This window comes from Paramormyrops kingsleyae, chromosome 13 (genome assembly GCF_048594095.1).
Source record: "Paramormyrops kingsleyae isolate MSU_618 chromosome 13, PKINGS_0.4, whole genome shotgun sequence".
NCBI classification, from domain to species: domain Eukaryota; kingdom Metazoa; phylum Chordata; class Actinopteri; order Osteoglossiformes; family Mormyridae; genus Paramormyrops; species Paramormyrops kingsleyae.
In genome coordinates, this window is record NC_132809.1 from 31,652,908 (window position 1) to 31,674,025 (window position 21,118).

The 21,118-nt window shown below is 41.7% G+C and overlaps 1 protein-coding gene across 1 annotated transcript; it reads left to right on the forward strand.

Annotated features, from left to right (window-relative positions):
* Positions 1-1,158: 1,158 nt before the first annotated feature.
* On the forward strand, positions 1,159-14,524 carry LOC111851827 (calretinin-like). The gene is made up of 11 exons (XM_023827087.2): positions 1,159-1,334; positions 5,665-5,741; positions 6,703-6,792; positions 7,929-8,009; positions 9,879-9,935; positions 11,670-11,747; positions 12,180-12,235; positions 12,348-12,387; positions 12,611-12,664; positions 13,189-13,260; positions 13,991-14,524. The coding sequence occupies exons 1-11, from the start codon at positions 1,244-1,246 to the stop codon at positions 14,105-14,107; spliced, it is 813 nt and encodes a 270-aa protein (XP_023682855.1). The 5' UTR covers positions 1,159-1,243; the 3' UTR covers positions 14,108-14,524.
* The last annotated feature ends 6,594 nt before the right edge of the window (positions 14,525-21,118 follow it).

Here is a 21,118-nt window from a genome sequence, read left to right on the forward strand (position 1 = left end):
AGTTTATTTTCAACAATTGAGAGATTACCAGCGAGGGGCTGGGAGTGGCCACTGGTGATTTAGGAAAAGCAAGTCGAGGAAGTGGCTGTTTTTTTTCATCTTGATGAGTTCCATTGACCCCTCGATGTTTTAAGATGTAGTTAGTTCTGCTTTGTTCCGCCCTCACTTAGAACCCAGGATAATATCTGTCCCAAGACCCAGAATCTCCTTTGGTGTCTTGGTCCTGTGTTTCGATTTTTGTGTTGTCATGTGCTGGTTTAGTCCGGGCCCATCTTCCTCTCTCCCTGGAGGAGCCAGAATTCTATAATAAACTTGGCCCTTGCTGTAAAATCCCTGTGTCACGTGAATCTTTTCACCGTCCAAACCTGAGAAGCTCAAAAGGTTATTTCAAACGGATGGACCTTATCTGATATTCTGAAAAAGAAATACACTATTCAAGTCTGGCTCTCGGTAATTGTGCAAGGTGTGATTAGTGTGTGGCTTCCAAATTAATCTGGCCTTTATCCCAGTCACAAGGGGGAAACTCATTTAACTACCCTTTGAAAGAACTTATTTCAAGCACAATTATTGCTCTGCTTTCCCTGTTGGGCGGCACTGCGCTGCCATGCATTCAAATCCCCTTGACTCCGGTTTTCTTAAACGAGCCGGTCGATTGCAGAAGTAAACATGAATTTCCTGGGAGTACAAGGAAAATTGGTCGATTTCTATCAGTGACCAGTGAGTGAACTTTCTGAGAAGTTCACAGTTTAGGTGAAACATGACGCAAGCACAACAGCGGTCTCTCTCCACGAGCAAACATACAAGAAAGCTATATTTGTATGCTTTAACGTGTAGCTCAGTATATATCTGTATGCGAATAATACGATATTTTAAAATGAAAGTGTAATTTCCTGCTTATGGAGGTAAAATTTTGTGCAAAAAAATCATTTCTAGAATTACAATAATTTTAAAATTCGATGCTTCGAATGCATTGGATGGACCCGCATGCATTACCACGAACACACTACTATCAGAATGATGACGCTGGGGCGAATGATACGGAGACCCTGATACACTGACGTGCGCAGAAAATGGTGAATCACAGCGATCTTGGAGCCGTTGCGCCTCCCTCAGGACATTCTGAGTATCACACGATGACGGGGGGTTTAAAAGCGACGACTGAGGGAGAGTCAAGCACAGTGAGTATCGGAATCTAATTGTGTAAAAGTTCGCGCGGGATTTCAAAGCGCACAGAGCAGAAATCATGGCCAACAAGGCGCAGGCTCCCTACCTCCATCTGGCAGAGCTCACGGCGTCCCAGTTCCTCGAAATCTGGAGACACTTCGACAGTGATGGTCAGTACCGCGACGTAAAGAATTTTATTTTTCATGCAAGTTAACTTTCACTGGAACGAAAGTTGTTTGAAATGCACAGAAGATGGATGCTCATTAGTACTGAGAATAACTGCGAAATTATTTTATGGGGGAAATGGTAAACATGATCGATTTAACTGCCTTAAGTGGTAATTTCTTTACCTTGGAGCTTTTTAAACAACCTCGAGCATAATAATAATAATAATGATGATAATAATAATAATAATCATCATCATTTGACTTGAAATTGAATCGCTAGAAATGTGTAATAATGCAATATATACATTATCAATATATACATAACTGTCAGTGTTTGTGAAATAGATTTATAGTACATAAGCCACATTGCGTATACAACAATCTAGAAGAAAGATATTTTTAAATTCTTAAACCGCAGTAAACCTCAGATAGGTTGTGTGTGCGTCCTTACATCAGGGAATCTACATAATGGGCACTTCATACGTAAATTTGTTTTATTCGGAGTCTTGCTCCTGACCTGTCTCTCACGACACTAATATCCACGTATTCTTTGCGGGTATCAGCAACACCTTGCAGGTTCTTACTGTCAGTTTCTTCATTTATTATCCTGAGATTTCCAGTTAGGGAAAATACCCACACCGCTTACAATATGTTTATTCGAACAAGTCGCATTGTTACGATCTGAGTTGCTCATAATACAATAGTTTACATTATGTGAATAACGTATGAAAATGACACATTTCACCTATAACGCCGCACATGCAGAACTGGGCCGGGTTCGAATACTTTGACTGTCATATGCAGCTGCATCGTCTGCATGTCGGCGCCCCCACACAGCTTATGTGCTTAAGGTTGCTTCTCATTTGTGAACCACTTCTGATAAGAATCTGAGATGTAGGAAGTCTGTCCGCCGTTACTGGTTTACCAACTATAAGTTTTAAGTTTCAGCCGTGTACTGGAGGTGGCACGGTTTAATAAGGTTAATTTCGATAGTTTAAGAGAATATCCAGCTGTATAGATAGATAGATAGATAGATAGATAGATAGATAGACAGACAAACCACGTAAAATAACACTCACGAGCAAGGTGAAGATAACATTACTGGTTATTTTATCCATGATCAGTGCGCCGACGACTCTATGCTGGGGAAAAACAAGCATCCCCACTAGAGAGCAGCGGGACTCCCCTAGCGGAGCGGACGGACGGACAGCGGTGCGCAGACGCTCCCGTGCAGCGCGGCTGGCTGCGCGCTTTCTGGCGTCGCTTCTACTGCACACAGCTCATACCTGCCGATTATCTTTTTTTACACACGTGGGTCTGAGAAAGTACTCAATTATCCTGAAAGCGCTTTGGGCGCTAAGCGTAAGAAGGATATTCAAGGTTGATGCAATCAATTGAATGCTTATCACACAAGTGCACCTAATACAAAACATGAATGATATTATAGAAGCGCGGGTACCCAGCGTTATATTATTATTAGCATGATATACTAGGAGCAGGCGTAGGCGAGATTTTGATATGGGGTGGGCTTAATTCAAATCTATCTATCTATCTATCTATCTATCTATCTATCTATCTATCTATCTATCTATCTCGGCACAATGTAGGGTTGAGCATTGTGGGGGGTTGAGTTCCCCACCCATTTAAGAGGGTCCAGGGGGTTGTATTGGCTGATTTTGATTATTGGAGGGGTCACAACCTCCCATCCCCACAAAATGTATGTCTATCTATCTATGATCATGTAAGAAGTGTTTCTTGATGAGACGTATTTCTCGAAAACGGCCAGTCCCTTTATGAAACAGAGCACTGAACCAAGGAATGCGGGTTTAATTTTATTTAATGATGCGTAACATGGGTGCCACGCAAATTATCCGGTTGAATAGTAATAATTTGCTTAAGCAGTGGTATATCCAAATGGACTTGGCGAATTATGGTGACAATGTGCACAGCGTTCAGTGTAACGGGATGCACATCGATTTTAAAATAAGGAAAATGAGATTATTTTCTCAAATTAAACCGAACAGTCATATTTCTCATTCGTGGAGTACCCTTAGAAATAATGTCCAATTAGGCTATTTTACCTTATTTCGCCATTTTCCTTTAGCACGTACGTTATACTGTAATTAAACGGGCTGCACGTCCCTTCGGTGTTTTCTTTCCATTGCTGCAGCGATGCTTGTTTCATCATGAGTAAATCGAGCCTGACGTTTAAACCACATGATAATGCTGAAAATAGTTCTGCATTAGAAGGCGTCTCACGGTCGTTTATGTGCCTATTTTTTCAGGTAATACCAGCGGAATCCGAGCTATCCTGGGGAGTGGGGTTCCTATCCATATGTCTGTTTACTTGTTTTCTAAAAGATGTCTCCCATTTCTTTTGAAACAAGCCGATTTAGCACTACTGAAGAATCATCATTTTAAGTGCAGATTTGACTGTGACGGTTCTATGCTATCGGCTCGTGGATTTCCTCCCTCCTTGGTCCTGCCGCATGCCCCAGAATACTAACAAGGCCTTTGGCGCAAATCTGACTCTATCGATCTAACGCTAACGGTGCCGGCCCGATCTGTGTTACATTAACACCCTCAATGCCAAATTAACACCGCCAGGTTTATTGGGTAGTTTCCTATGGACTAAATATGCAGTATATTATGACATGTTATACTTCTACATACAGTATAGCATAATATATTTTGGGGAGACTGGGCATTCATAATAATTGTTAATATCATTTATCTGAATATTTCACCGCTGGCTCAAAGATGCTTTTCTACTCCGGTTCTCTTCCTGGTTGTGTTATGTGACCATAGGTTACTCTGTCATAATGACCAAATGGATTATCAGAATATTGATTACGGCAAGAATCGCTGAATACATGCCAGCATTGTAAAGTGTCTGCAAGCCCTATGTCATTGTTGTCTGGCTTAATGACAGTATGAGGTCAGTTGTGTGATGTATACCTTTATTTTCATAGTGGCGGAACGACTTACCAATTATTTTTTGTTGTTTTTTATTTACTGGTTATACTGTAAGAACCAAATGGGTACAAATAAACAACCTGTAAAAATAGACACAGAAAGTGAGATCTTCTGCAGCCCCTCCCACGTACACACACTTGTCTTCTCCTTTAAAGTGAATGCCTTTTAAAAGCAGACTCCCAACAGAAATATGGTGGAAGTCATTCATTCATTTCTAGGCTCTGGATGGTTTTGGGTGATGGAAATGAACATCGGCAGATCACCAGAAAGATCACCAGACATGGGCCCTTTCTGTCTCCCCAAAGATTTCCCTCTTTTGTCTTCTCCAAATGAACTGTTAGGGCGGCAGGCAGTAAACACCCCCCCCCCCCCAGCCTCATGTGCTGCATGCCATCCCACATTTTAATTGAGCTGTTCCCTGCAGTCGCATCGCAGCCAGCCGATCAGTCTGCGAGCGCGTAGGTTTGACAAGAGAAAACCGTGAAGCTAAACTGCTATTTCCCCCTCGACATAAATACAAAAGGCATTTGTCCAAATCAACATGCAGTTTTCATCCCTTTATACAGGTGGAACAGTTCAGGGGTCGAATTAGCAGTTTCAACCATCCTGCCACCTGCTGGCCTCTTCTAGGAACAGATATGAGTTATTTAGGATACTAGTACTCCCATAAACATAACGGTGGGATGGTTACTATTTCTTATTCTCCCAACAACATGGTGTGATCACATGGTCCAAGGTTGCATTTGCAAAAAAAGGGGTATATGACCAGGTGACGGTAATGTGGCCAGAGTGTCACCTGTGCCTGTGGTGGATGTTTTTACAGTGTGGTGGTATAATGAACATTATGGAAACCTGTTCCATCGCTTGCACTCCAGTGCATCATCTTATCCTTCCCCTCCATACCACTGCCGTCTTTGACTCCAAGTCACAGATGGTTTGTACTCTTTCATATTTCTACTTCCCATTCATGGCAATCAAGGGCACTTGTGATGGGTTGGTGCCCCATTCTGGGTTATTGCCTGGATGGATGGATGGATGGATGATGGTCTGCAAAAAATACTAAAGTAAAATGACAATATTTTCAAAAATAATCATCTAGCTATTTTTAGCTTTCTGATTGCAGTCACAGATCTTTGTAGGAACCTGATAAATGGTCCCCACAAAGTCAAAATAACAATTTTTTATTACATTGTGGGAACATTTGGTCCCCACAATGTAATATAAACATAATCCACACACACACATGAAAATTAAATATAAAGAAACTGCCATGGCTGAACTCTAAGCCTAGTTTCAGCACAATATTCCTGAGTGCTGCACTGAAATGTGAATCCCATGTGGCTCCTTTTTGTTGCAGGAAATGGCTACATTGAGGGTAAGGAGCTGGAGAACTTCATCAGCCAGCTGGAGATAGCACGGAAAGGGGCAGGCATGGTGAGTGTGAGGGCAGTGCCCAGCACGGAAAGGGGCAGGCATGGTGAGTGTGAGGGCAGTGCCCAGCACGGAGGGGGCACGCATGGTGAGTGTGAGGGCTGTGCCCAGCACGGAGGGGGCACGCATGGTGAGTGTGAGGGCTGTGCCCAGCACAGAGGGGGCACGCATGGTGAGTGTGAGGGCAGTGCCCAGCTCGGAGGGGGCAGGCATGGTGAGTGTGAGGGCAGTGCCCAGTACTGAGGGGGCACGCATGGTGAGTGTGAGGGCTGTGCCCAGCACGGAGGGGGCAGGCATGGTGAGTGTGAGGGCAGTGCCCAGCACGGAAAGGGGCAGGCATGGTGAGTGTGAGGGCAGTGCCCAGCACGGAGGGGGCACGCATGGTGAGTGTGAGGGCAGTGCCCAGTACTGAGGGGGCAGGCATGGTGAGTGTGAGAGCTGTGCCCAGCACGGAAAGGGGCAGGCATGGTGAGTGTGAGGGCAGTGCCCAGCACGGAGGGGGCACGCATGGTGAGTGTGAGGGCAGTGCCCAGTACTGAGGGGGCAGGCATGGTGAGTGTGAGAGCTGTGCCCAGCACGGAAAGGGGCAGGCATGGTGAGTGTGAGGGCAGTGCCCAGCACGGAGGGGGCACGCATGGTGAGTGTGAGGGCTGTGCCCAGCACGGAGGGAGCACGCATGGTGAGTGTGAGGGCTGTGCCCAGCACAGAGGGGGCACGCATGGTGAGTGTGAGGGCAGTGCCCAGCACGGAGGGGGCAGGCATGGTGAGTGTGAGGGCTGTGCCCAGCACGGAGGGGGCAGGTATCGCCAGGTCCATCATAGAAAGGTCCTTTTGAAGCACCATGCAAGAAAAATGCTGAGATATTTGACCTTCACATTCTGACAGCTAAGTCGGCCTTTCAGATGTTACGATGCCTCCTTATTATGTTTAAACTGAGGTAACCACATGTTTACTCGCTTGACAGGACCCCAGTAATACCAGTTTCAGAGAAAAGATGAAAGAATTCATGCAAAAATTTGACAAGAACGCCGATGGGAAAATTGAGATGTCAGAGGTATGTTTGACAATTCATGATTTTTATTTAAGACATACATGTTATTAAACAAATTAAATAATGTGAAAGAACATCACCGCAGAACTACGGATTTTTTTAACAGTAATATGAAGTGGAAGACAAAACATCCTATACTAACAGCTGGACATACTGCAAGAACTCTTAACTGTGCAACACAGTGGACGTCTCTGCAAACTTCTAACTGTGATTTAACACTGCAGGCATTACCACACTGCTCTAATTGTAATTTAATACTGCATTCATCACCATACTCAACTTACTGTGATTTAACACTGCAGGCATCACTATACTGGTCTAATTGTGATTCAGTACTGCATTCATCACCATGCTCATTTTACTGTGATTTAACACTGCAGGGATCACTACACTACTCTAATAGTGATTTAACACTGCATTCAACACCATCTCATCTTACTGTGATTTAACACTGCAGGGATCACCATATTCTTTTGACTGTAATTTAATATTGTCGTCATCACCATGCTCTTCGTTAAGTGATTTAATACTGCAGTCTATAACATGTTTTTCTAACTGTGCTTTAATACTGCACCCCCTCGTCGCACATTTATTCTTGTGCTTTTTCTTGCGCTGAGGCTGTGCTGATAATATTTTGCTTGCTCTGCTGTTGTACGCATGATAACAGATTCAGAAATGCAGGCGTATTACCATATATGTTGGGATGCAGACATTCAGTAACGATCATCATGGCACTGGATAGTCCTGTCCATACATGACACAAAGAGCCATTCCTGAGGGTTACCACCATTATGACCTTAAAGTAAAGTGTTTGTCCATCTGGATGTTGGTGTAATCTGGTAGTGTGTAGCATGAACTCAAGGCTGGAATGCTTGAGTGCGCACCGGCTAGCATGGGAATGCACATTAAATAAGTTTTGGTTCAGTCAGCAAAGGGCTTCACCTGCTTATCACAGAAAACTAGCGTCTCTTTGGGAAAATGTTTAAAGGATGAGTCATCGACCCAAATCATGAGGTCCTTCTAAACCTTCATTACTCCTCATACTCTGTAGAGTCCCAAAGGTGGCAATATTGATGCTGCTATTGTGGGAAAATATGAGCCTCCTTCTTCCATTCATCCCCTATTCCTTTCATTCCCAGCTGGCCCAGATTCTGCCCACAGAAGAGAACTTTTTGCTCTGCTTCAGGCAGTACGTAGGATCCAGCTCCGAGTTCATGGCGGTAAGCCGGCTTGCGTGTGTGTCTGCCTGTGTTTATGTGGCTGGAAAACTTAAGCAGACGAATTTATGTAAACAGCGATAAATAGCAATGCAACTGCAATTATAACACCAGCAAAACTGTAATTAAAAACTATAGTCATCCATTTATATTGAGTCATTTTGCCTTTTTTATGATCATATTTCTGATTTATGTCCTGTGTACGGATATTTATTCAAAGGAGCCACAGCCCTATGATCTATATCGAGTTTCTAGTTTCTAGTTTTCCATTATCTATCCCAGGGGTACTTCATTTTTCCCTGAGGTCCAAATTCCATCAGTGGCTTAAAGGCGAGATCCAGTGTGTCTCCCTAGGTAGGATGCAGACCAGTTGTACCCCTATTCTATCCTAACTCACATCTTATTCCATGTCCGTGTCATTGCCAAACTAGATTTGGGCTCCTTGTGAAAATCTTATGAAAGTTTGAGACACTGGTTGCTGCTTCCAGCCACCTTTTCCTGTGAACAACCTCAGCGAGTGCCGTCCGCTGCACATACCCACAAACCCCTGCCATTTACCCCTGGGCTCCTTTAGTGTTAATGCTGATTCTTAACTACTTTGTCCCAGGCAGCCAGAGAAAGCTCTACATAGACTGACTTTTTTTTAATGAGCAGAAGGCTGAAATTGCATCATTCTAATTACAACTCATCCAGTTGTCACCAGAAAAACACAAGCGGGAAAAGTGCTAAATGAATGTAGAAGATTTCACATAGATCTGCTGTAGTTAACTAGACTGCCAGGCATTTCTTTATCACCCAGCATTTGTTTTAACAGAGCTGAATAACAATAAAAAAAGACGGCCACTCTTATAAGAACGTCTTACATTATTGATGCCTCAATTTTTCACAAATCCAAGGAGAGCTGGATTCCCTTTGGCGTACTGATATGTGCTCACAGAAATTTGGACAGCTGCTGGATTCAAACAAAATGAAAATATATTTATTGTTATGGTGCATGCATTAGTCAATGGAAAATATTGGAAACGTATGTCAGATCTTTTACGAAAAACAATCTTTCTTTTAATTTCATCTCTCCTCTGCAAACTGGCTCTCACCTTATTGCACATCCTGCCCCTGTAATTGTTACATTTTTTATTCCTAGTCCATTTTCAGTTGTTTGCCAAAATCTGCATCAAAGTAAGGTTTCAAGAATGGTGTGAAAACATTCTTCTCACATTTCCCCTTCTCTCAATTAAAGAGGAAAGACATTTTACAGGAAGCCGCAAAAATTATTCACAAACCATCTGATCTATGTGGGGTTAGAAACAATGCCCTTTCTGACACAGTCCCTTTCTCATACAGCAAAGTTTGCTCAAGTACTTAACAGAAAATGTAGCATATTGTTGCTGTCCAATTAAAAACACATATCTCCAAAAATCCATTATTTCAGAAGTGTGGAAAACACATTTTCTTAGAAACTACTTCACAAAATAAACGTAAAACAATGTAATGAGACACCCTTTGTTTGCACAGACATCAAAGATTTAATGTTGTATATGGATAACTAGGTGTTTAGCTACCAATGTTAAGTTGTTAAAATTAGCGATATAAAATAATCCATACAAACGACTATCATTAATGCAATTGTTAACTAGTACAAACCTAAATAATGGTTAAATATATGACTTTATAAAAGATCAATTCTTCGTTCAATCAGATGACAGACTGTTAGTAGACAGAGGAGAATGGGTATACTCCATCTGTAGTAAAAAAGCACAATTATCAAAAAGTGGGCAAACGTGGTTTTCATGGGACAACGATGATATGTCCATTGTCAAGCAGTAAATTCCCAGTGGCCTGTATATAATGTTTGTATGTTTATTCACCCTATAGGCATGGAGGAAATATGACACAGACCGTAGTGGATACATTGAAGCCAATGAACTCAAGGTAAGGTCAGGCAATTGGGGGCGGTGTGGGCAGTGAGGTCACCAGTTCAAATCCCAGCATCAGCAGAGTAATTTCACAGTTGGGCCCTTGAGCAAGGCCTTTAACCCCAACTGCTCCAGGAAATGTCAAACCCCACTCCGCCACACCCCCACAAAAAAAAAAAGCATTGGATAATGGCTTATGCTAATTACATAAAAATACATAATCACGTTAGCTAAGAAAGATCAACAGAATAGGAGTGCAGGCCACAATGAGCAGCCCAGTCAGTGACACAAACCCTAGATGAGACCAAGTAGCACCCAAGAAGGATGACGGTCTGGTGAAAGTTCGGTCTTGGTTAAAGTTATGTCTTGACCTGCCGTCTTGAATGACGGGACGACCTGGAGTCATTAAAATAACAGTGAAGCAGGGCACTAATTATTTTGCGATTCTAGCTACACTAATGAGCATGGGGTCCAGATACCAATGTATGTTAGATGCTGCCAGGGGACTATGCTACATGAAAGCATTTTTATTCATTTTGCACCTCACGGCATATTTAATATTGTTGGAAAAGGAAATTAAGCATTTTTCATAAGTTTAGGTGCCCGCTGTGGCCTCCCTTCGAGAGGCCTTTTGATCCTTCAGGACCACATGAAGAGGCAAATGGAAATGAATTCAAATCAGCCAGGTCTCCACAACAGCCAAGCAAATCGCTTATACAAATCCCTCAATATGTTTGAAGCACACTGGCAGGGCAGTGATTCAGTATAGACCGATTCCCAAAAACAGACAGCTAGCAATTAAAAAATTAAAAATAATTATAATTTGGAAGACATTACTTAAGCTCTGATATAATAAAAATGAATGATGCTATTAGGAAATGTGAGAACCATTGAGGATATTTTCGTGTGTTTTTAAGCTCAGTTTTGTTTTTCTCTGGGTGCTTATGGGAGATATTTCACCATTTCTTGGTTACTGTGTTTGTGTAACTTGACAGTATGTGGGAAATGAGCTGTGTGCCTATTAGTATACAGTAGGCGTGTAACGATTCTCCAAATCCATGGTTCGATTCATACCTCGCTTTTTTTTGTGGGAATGGGGGAACTGGTGAATAAAGAGAAAACAAGGAAAAGAATTCTGAGTTTTATAAATCACCAACTAACAGAAGAGCACTCAAGAACATGTTAGATTTCCTTAACTTCACATATAATAACTATGTAGGGGAAAAAAAATTAAATACGATAAATAAATTACTGTAATCTACTGGATAACCAGAATGTTCCCACTCTGCTGACTTAAATGTGCCCAGATGCTCTGCAATCACTGGGTTATTATCCATCTTTAGCTCATGTAACTAGTCTAGCTTTTACTGCAGGCGCGATCACTTAATCATGATTATACACAAAAAGTCACATGACACGCACAATTGGAAGGTGTAATGTGTAGTATTTACAAAATATACTGCTTGCCCAAACTATAAATAGAATAAGTTGATGATTTACATGTGTAATAGTGTTAATTGTGAAATGAAAAATGAGTTTTGTAACATTGTAACGTTGTAATGTAATGAGAGCTGAACATGCGGCCCCCACGGGTTGGGGGGAGGGGATTGGGGGGGGGACAGTTGGTTTGGCTGGATATTGACACGAGATTGTGAAAGTTTGTGTCACAGCTTTGGTCTCAGTTTCAGAACCATTACACCACTAGCATATAGGAAGAGAGTGCCAGAACTGATATCACTGCCTGTTACAGGGGTTCCTCTCAGACCTGCTGAGGAAGGCCAATCGGTACTACGACGACCAGAAGCTGAACGAGTACACCCAAACAATAGTGAGTATTCATGCTGGTATGTTTTGTCACTCTAGTATTATATACTGATGGGCACGTCATGTATCTGGACTCTGGACATACGCTGACCTCGGATTTTTATGTCACCACGGCAAAAATCTGCTGTAATGTGGGATGGTACAGTAAGGGGAGGGTTGAATTTAGATTTTTTTTTCTAGTATGGTATCTAGTATGCACTATGGTATCACCACTGGGCCCTACAGCAAGATTCTTAACCCTAACTCCTCCAGGGATGCAAGATGGGATGTGTGAAAATCCCCCATTTTCCCCACAGGGATCAATAAAGTGTCACTATTTGTTTCTTTTATAACCCCCCCACCACTATTAGAGGTGGCAGGCTGCTGTTATCATGAGTAATATCTGCCTTCTCAGGTGGGCACCTGCCTACTTAATGATGAAAGTCATTCTCTCTAGCTGAAGATGTTCGACTTGAATGGTGACGGGAAGCTGGGCCTATCTGAGATGTCCAGGTGGGTGACAGATCCTCCTGAACCAATGAATGATGGGATCGGACATGACTCGCCTTGTCACATGACGCCTTCCATACCAACCAGCATGGTGTTTTTTCTGTTGTCACTTTAGGCTGCTACCTGTTCAAGAAAATTTCCTACTCAAGTTCAAGGTAATGACATTACTCTTCAAAATAAATATAATTACAGAAATATGACTTTTAGAAATACCCAATGCTGAACAGATCTGCCTTCTCAATAACATCGAAGTGAAAAGAGATTTTTACGGTGTATTTTGACAAACAAAAGAGAGCTGCAATTTTCATAGTACATATAATATGCAGTTTGAATTTCAGTTCAAATTGCGTTAAAATGTTCCACCAAATCTGTTAACAGGGTGTCAAGTTGAACTCTGACCAGTTCAATGCCATCTTCACGTACTATGACAAGGTAAATAACAGACATACTGTTCAGATGTGTAGTTAAAGCCTAAAACTGATGTACATGTCATGTCAAACTGGACTTATTCCTTCTTCCTTGCTTTATGGCACTTTAGTCCTGCTTCTTGGAGCCTGTTATGAATTGTCATAGTAGTGCACTTCAAAATGAATAGGAAATGAATTATGTGGTGTGAAGGTCACTTGAGGTCATCCTCTGATTTATGAGGCACTGCCAGATAAGTTGACACTCATCTCTGGCATTAGAAAGTTTCTTCTGCCCTCTACCTGGCTGGTTTTTGGTCGTTCCCAGTGTCTCCTGCTTCACCTTGTTCTCATGTACTGCTGTCTTAGAAACTTTGAGCCTGAAAGCAGCCTGCTGTGCAGTGTAGCCTTCTGCCAGCAGAACCAGGGTTAAACCAGGATTTTAAAAAGTGGATTTTTAAAAAATATATAGTGATCTCTTAATTTTTTCCAGAGCCTAATATAATAAAGGGAATAAATAAGATTGAACTTATGGGTGTTTTATTTTGACAGGATGGAAATGGCTACATTGATGAACAGGAACTGGATGCTTTGCTGAAAGACCTTTATGAGAAGAACAACAAGGTATCAGATGGAACTGACCTTTGCTCCATGAGCATGGTGCACTGGGGCTTTACTGGGGCTGTAATCCCACCAGCAAGTTCTTAATAGTTAGTCAGCAGTTAGTCAGCAGCTCATGGGCAGTTAGTCAGCAGCTCATGGGCAGTTAGTCAGCAGCTCATGGGCAGTTAGTCAGCAGCTCATGGACAGTTAGTCAGCAGCTCATGGGCAGTTAGTCAGTAGCTCATGGGCAGTTAGTCAGCAGCTCATGGACAGTTAGTCAGCAGCTCATGGGAAGTTAGTCAACAGCTCATGGACAGTTAGTCAGCAGCTCATGGGCAGTTAGTCAGCAGCTCATTGGCAGTTAGTCAGTAGCTCATGGACAGTTAGTCAGCAGCTCATGGGCAGTTAGTCAGCAGCTCATGGGCAGTTAGTCAGTAGCTCATGGGCAGTTAGTCAGCAGCTCATGGACAGTTAGTCAGCAGCTCATGGACAGTTAGTCAGTAGCTCATGGGAAGTTAGTCAGCAGCTCATGGACAGTTAGTCAGCAGCTCATGGGCAGTTAGTCAGCAGCTCATGGACAGTTAGTCAGCAGCTCATGGGCAGTTAGTCAGCAGCTCATGGGCAGTTAATCAGTAACTAACCAGGCAAATTCTAGTTATCCATGTCGTTGAATAGCAAGAGTTTTCCTCTTGGCGAGAGTACAGGAAAGCAAACTGACTCAGTTCTCCTGCTTCCCCTTGCGTTTCATCAGGAAATAGATGCCAATAGCATGATGGAATACAAGAAGAGCATCATGACCCTGTCTGACAGAGGACGGCTGTACCGCACCGAGCTGGAAATCGTGCTCTGCAAGGAGTCCCTACTGTGACAGCCCCGTCCTCGGGCCGGATCTCTCTAACTGTGCTGTAACCAATTGCATGTGCTGATCTCTCCATTGGTCGGTCTAAAGACACCTTTCAAAGCACAATCAGGCCTCTGCCTCCCACCCTCACACTCCTTTGTGAAAATAGCAAAATGATAGTAAATAGGTTGTTTATTTTTAAAACTTGAAATAAAAGAAAATAATATAAATGTGCTTAAGATATCAATATGCTAATTTAATTACCTTGGTCTGAGTTACAATCTCCTATTGAAATTTTTCACTAATTTATTTTGTAAGCTTAATCATCCTGTGTTTCTTGCCCTTTTTGTGCTTACATTATCTCGTTAATTTATCCACTTGTTATTTGAGTATTGTGTTTTAGTAACAATAAGAAAACAACAATAAAGGTCCCAGATGATTAGACCGCTGAGTTTTATTGCTTCGCTTCATTTTCACGTTTTATAAAAGCTTCGCGAGCTGGCAAACCCCGTTCTTTACATAACCTAATCAGGCGCTCAGACTTCTTAGACTGCAATACGTCAGTTTATAAGTAATTTTAGATGTGAGTCACTATACATGGAAGATAGCAGCGTGTCATGAAGGGACTTTCATGTATGTATGGCAAAGACCACTACTGTATATAAAAGAATTTATGTCCCTGCATTTGCAATCTGGGCCCTGCTAGGATGCCGACTATTTATCCCTGGTTATGCGGAAGTGTTACCATACAGACAGAACAGCTTTTCCAAACTCACTTTCATTACAGTGAAGAAGCAGCTCCCACCAAAAGGCTCCCAGTCTTATAAAGTAGAGATTTACGTGGAGAATCCCATTAATAACACTGTACAGGGGGAAGGTAAAGTTCAACACGTCAGGTTAAAAAAAAACTCCGGCATTTTATGGGTTTGTCCATTCTTCATCATTTAACACCATATCTGTTTACGCTGCATTGCTGTCTATGTTTACAGAAATGCAACCAGACTTATCTGGAATAAATGAACCAATTGTGAAGAGATTAGTTCTCAGAAGAGGGGCCAGCACTGAAAGTGACAGTATTGGTGAGCATAGTGTGCTTAGGAACAATCGCCTTCCTCTTTATTTCACGTTATCCCATCAAAGCAATGAATGAAGAAGATCTGTTTGCAGAAATACCTTGGCGACGGAGATTACAAACCTCACCGCACCTCAGACTGGGCAAAGAACTCCAACCATGGCTGGCAAAACAGCAACAATAATTACAACAACAACAAATGTGTGACTATTTTGGAGTTCCAACAAAGCTTTGGAGGAAAAGCAATTCCAGCTTTATTCATTTATTGTGTTTCTTGTAAGAAAGGCTGATCTGTAAATGAAAGGGAGTTAAAATGCAATGTGGTCTACTTTCATGAAAACAGAGCTAGCTATGAGAACAAGCAATGCGTAATCAGTGTATCACCATGGCGTTCTGTTACAATTATTCTAATCCACATCGATTGCTTAGACTGTACATGCTTTATTCCATCCATTCATCTAATCATCTTTTAACCCCTCAACCTGGTCAAAGGATTACAGACATCCTGTCATATTAAATATTTATCTTAATTTGCAGATTGGTGTGGGGTTTGTGAAGGGGGTGTGACAGACAGTAGAGGTGTAATAGAAAACAGGTCGATGACAAGAGACCAAGATTCAGCTATGGCTGAGCAGACAATAAAATATATATGGTAGCACTTTGCCTACAGCTGCCATCCATAATGCGTTATAACAGTCAGCATAAGTATTTAGAAAGCATTATAGCATCTTCTATTGACAGTTATAAAGCATTATAGCGTTGACTATAATACTTCATAAGCTCCAATGAAGCTCTCATTGTCAAGTATGTAAAATCTAGATAGGCACAGGAAAAGACAGTCCAAGTGGCTGCTGTACTGTTAACACAGATACATGACAATGAGGTCAAACAGCCAGGCAGACCGGTTTATAACTGCTTTAGATCATAGATTTTTAACATAAATGATATAGGAGTGGTGGATAGCACAGTCTTAAGGCTAATTTAACATAAAGTTTTACTTCACTTAGAGATTAAATATTCAACTGTCCTTCCCCAAATTGCTGTATGTCCTATAGAAGATGAGAAATATGCCATTTCCTGGGGCACCTTGGACCTCCAAACACTTTACACTGTTCCCATTTCCTGTTGCAAAACTCTGATAAACGCATTTTGATTATCTAATACTCTGTTTGCAAAGATATTACTGCAGAGATGTAAATAAAGCATCTTAAAATCACACTTTCAACAAAAATAATAAGAGCCTCAACAGAAGGCTGCTAATGATTCCAAATCATTCTGCCAACTAAAAATCCATATTATCCCTGGGAAGGGAGCGATGTACTGTGTGCATTTTTATACACTGTTTACTTTTCAGGCTGTTGGTTGGCCATACGGTGGTGACCACCTGGCCATTCAGCACGCTGCGCTTCTTCTGAATGAAAAGTTCCATAATATTTGTACTGAACTTCCTGAGCTGAGAAATAAAGACTCACATAACAAATCAGATAATGATGAACATGAGTCATAAACAACAAACAAACAGAGGCCAGAGTATCCCTGCAACCCCTGTAGTGATGCATGTGGCACTGCACAAAAAAACAGAAACCATTCAAAACACACGATTTGCTTATTCACGTAGATGAATTTGTAATGCGAAAAAGGCAAGGCGTTCAAGAGCATTTAAGCCAGCTCTTACAATTTGCATTTCATGGAAAACAGTCTGCAAAGGACGTGTGGGTTGGTACTATTTTCCTGTCAGTTTACATGGTCTGTGATCCCATTGTTACTTCCTGGCACTCCAGCATATCCTACTACCAGATCATCTACAGGGCTGCAATTTTCCGCACATGTGAGATTTTAGCGAGGTAAGAGTTAAACTGGGCTTCTCCACATCAAACTCCACTGTAATTAAATCCACTCGGGTATCCCTTGGGAGACATCACATCATCTGAAACTAAAAAAGAGAAAGAGGGAGGAAGGAAACCATTTTAAATACTGTACTGGAATTTCACTTTAAAAGTTTCCATGACAACTGTAGGAAGGGCTCTTTCAACCGCTTCACTGGATGCTTTCTAGCACATAGTGCATGTACGTATACATATACTGTGTGTGTGGCCGTGTGCTTCTCATATTGAGGCCAACAACTTGACATCTGATGGAAGCAAAACCAAGATTAACGTGCCTGAAAAAGCTGCGGATTTACTGTATTATTAGGAGTGATTTGGTTGAATGCACACAAACTCACCCACTACTATCACACACCCAACCAAACACCACTACCCAAGGCTCAGACATCGCCTCTCCCACCATCCAACACTCCGAGCAGCACCTACCAGTTTGCCAGTTCCCAACCTCCCATTTCAGGCCAGTTATCACAAGCACTATTGCCCTCCACAAAAACCCCACAAATATTGTGCTGTGTGAATATTGTGTGTTTGTCTCACTCCGCTCTGGATTGTTTTCTGGCTAAATTAATCTTTAGCTCTCACCTGCGCTATCCACAGACTTATTTGTTCTTTCATTCTTCTTGTTCCCCTGCTTTGGTTAGCTGGCTCTTTACACGGCTTCTTCTGAACTTTTTTGTGACTGAACCAGTCCTTTGAATGGCCTGGTGCCGATCGCTCAATTTATACATTTATTAGTTATACGTACATTTCACTCTAAAGCAACTTTACTGTATGCGGCACAAACAGAAGTTGTGGCAAAACGCAGATGTACAGGACAGGAGCTGCAAAACTCAAGTGTCCAACTTAAATTCATCTTGGTTTGGACGCCAGATTTACTAATCATACTTGGAGTATCTTTTCACTTTTTATTCAGAAATATTTGATATATTTTGTAAATGCCATAAGCACATAGTAAGCACCTTAACCCACTAATCTCAGAACTTCAACAAGCAAAGTTTTCCTGGGATTCACACAATCGCAGGTGTGATCTCTAGCTAATGAACAAATTAGCTCTCAGTAAACAACAGAAAAGAGGTCTCAGCAGGCCTACAGCTCCCACATACTGTATAAACAAAAGCTCTATGTCAGGAATATTCCATTTATACTAAGGCAGCAAACATATATCAGAGAGCAGATTAAGGTTAGTGCCTTTCTGATCTTGTGTGGAAGTATACAATACTACAGCTCTGCAAGTGAGTGAAAAGGATGCACAGGCTCTCAGTACCTGCATCGCTTCAGAAACACTAAACCATGCTATTAAGACTGTTAAACCTCTATCAGTAATATTTACAAATTGTTGACATTTTTTCAACCTACAGCTTTTTTTTTTTTTTTTAAGGAAAACAAAGTCTACTGGGCACAGAAATGTATATAAGGGGAGGAGGTGGAGGAGGTGAATATTGACAAATGGTATGTATAACGTTTCAGAACTAAGGACTGAGGACAAATATGATGAATGATGTGTTTCTAGACTTTGTTCCCAAACTGTTTGCCCATTTTCAGTACAAAATGGAAAGATAGCCCAAGCTTTCTCTATCATATCCACAATCGGGGAAAATGGGTATTTGGACACAATCATCGCAATCAGTATCATCGATAATCATTCATTATACATCCTTATATTATCACAGACAACTTCAGACCCTCAGAACAAGAGCAGAAACCAAAGTTATACCAAAGTATAGCATATACTGGTATGTAATGGAACACAGAACCAGAACCAGGAGCCAGCCAAGATCTTCCCAAAACCAAGTTAACATTCTCTGATCAGCTTCACTGGAGTCTTGATCACCTTGTAACTAACTGCCCAGTATGTTTATAAATGTGCCAATCAGCTTTTATGGTAATAGTGAGTTTGCTCCCTAACAAGCATTCCTAGTACGATTATGTTGGTTAATTGACCTGTGTATATCAACCTTTGTTTTCCAACTTAGATTCTTGGATTCTGTTTTTGTGTCTTTGTTCTGTTCTGGTTTTTGACTTTAGGCTGTCTCTGACCCGGGTTCCGGACTGTATTTTGGATACATGTATTGTGATTAAAGCATGGTTTCCTTGGTTACCTTGGCACTGCACCCTTGTCTCCATCTTTACAATATATGTTTTAATGTGCAATTATATTACTTATTTAAATTACTTCTAGTATTTAAACACAGGCCTGGAATAGCAATATTATTTTATTATGCCATAATTAGCTATGGCAATGATTTTGTTTAGCTTTACAGGTTTCAAAAAGCCAACAGAATGTGTGACCTTTGCTAATTCCTGTTGCCCTGAGTCGTTCCTCCAGCCGGGTTTAGCTAAGCACAGCGGACGGGACTAACATCATGCTGCAGACAAATTTAATCTGCAGCGTTGCTGTTCAACCGGTAAATGGACCAGCAGCTCCGGATGAGTTCAGAGTGAAGCCGCAGGGAAGCACTGCTTGTGAAAAACACATGAACCACAGCGATAACTGCTCTGGAAGCGTGGAAAAGCATTTTACATTATATTTACACAGCAGGACAGAAATGAGTGACCGGCAGCGCTGGCTTTATTAAGACCGGATAATTGAGGAGGAGCCGGAACATAAAAGGAGAGAAAGGGGTAGTTCGCGTCCAAGGCTAATAGTGCATTATTCACCACATAGTCTTTTATGTTACGATTTGATCAACATGGTAATTCTGAAGTGAAAAAAAGAACGACGATGAATACAAAGCAGTACGTTCTTTAAATATTTTGAAGGTATGCGCGACTTAAATTGGATTAAATACAGAGGAAATACCCAGAAGTGATAATGAGGAAATGAGTCTGACCTTTCAATATGTTAATTATATCTGCCCTGTTCCGAGGAACCCTAAGCTACATAAGACAAAGTTCTTTTATTGATTAAAATTAAATTAGGCAGTAATAACATGGCCCTGGGGAACTACGAGCACAAAGAGTAATTCCTGTCCTTTAGACTTGCAGCCTTGGAGGTTTCAAGGTTCTTTGGCTGCATTGCTCAGTTTTAGCCATGATTCACTTTGATCTGAATCATCCACAAGTTTAATGGGGTAGTTCTTATCGCTATAGACTCCAGCTTGGGCTAAATAAAGAAACAGAACTATTAACTAGTATCTGAAGGCTAAAGTGTGATTATTAATAAAACGAAATCCATCCGTAAATAAATCATTCCTAACTTTGGTCAGCTGGGAAGAGAGATTTTCAATTCGAGATAAGTCCGCACACGCATTTACATGTATTACCTTGTAAATAGTTTGCAGGGTTTGCAAACTACCCCAGCAGTTTTGCGTGTGTGTGGCTCAGTGGGCTAAGCCTCTGTGCCTGTGATCAGAAGGTTGCCGATTCAAACCCCGCCTCAGCACATCTGCGGGTCCTTGAGCGAGGCCCTTAACCCCCAGCTCCCTGGGTGGATGCCCTTCGCGGCCAGCTTGCTTTCCCAGAGCAAGTTGGGAGAGGCGTAAAGAGTCTTTCCCCACGGGGATCAGTAAATTATCATTATTAATTGTAGGTTCATAATGGAATAATATAAATTTGCCGTAAGATCTCTTGTGTGAGCATGAGTGTCACGCCAGATGCGTGAGAGTTGGCAGCCCTGTAAACAGCGGCACTGGTACCTTACTGCCTACGCTTCCAGTGAGAGACTTTGTCTATGCGCCTTATGACACAACTTAGCCTACTGAGCAAGGCACCAGATCATTTCAGTAATACACATTATGGTATTGATTCTGGTGTAAAAATACAAAGCCTTTTGGATGAAAGTGACTGGAAAGCTGGTAATAATAAATCAATCAATAGATTTTTCTCCTCTGCAGATCGTTGTCTTATGAATGCACATTACTCGACAGTATGCGTTTTGTTATTGCATTGCTCGACTTTCCTTTATGTCAGCAGAATAGTAACTTCTGGCTCCCTCTGGTGGAAGAATTAAGGAATTAGTGGGATTCCCTAATCCACCTTCCCATACTGTATTGTTTTTTTTTCCTGGGAATAGTAATTTTACCAGCCACTGGTAAAACACACAGAAATTAGCTACAATCAATGAAAAACACGCACCTCATT

Coding starts and splice junctions, on each gene's coding strand:
- LOC111851827 (XM_023827087.2), top strand. CDS start 1,244: ATGGCCAACAAGGCGCAGGCTCCCTACCTCCATCTGGCAGAGCTCACG. Junction 6,793..7,928: donor GGAAAATTGAGATGTCAGAG/GTATGTTTGACA, acceptor TTTCATTCCCAG/CTGGCCCAGATTCTGCCCAC. Junction 13,261..13,990: donor TTTATGAGAAGAACAACAAG/GTATCAGATGGA, acceptor GCGTTTCATCAG/GAAATAGATGCCAATAGCAT.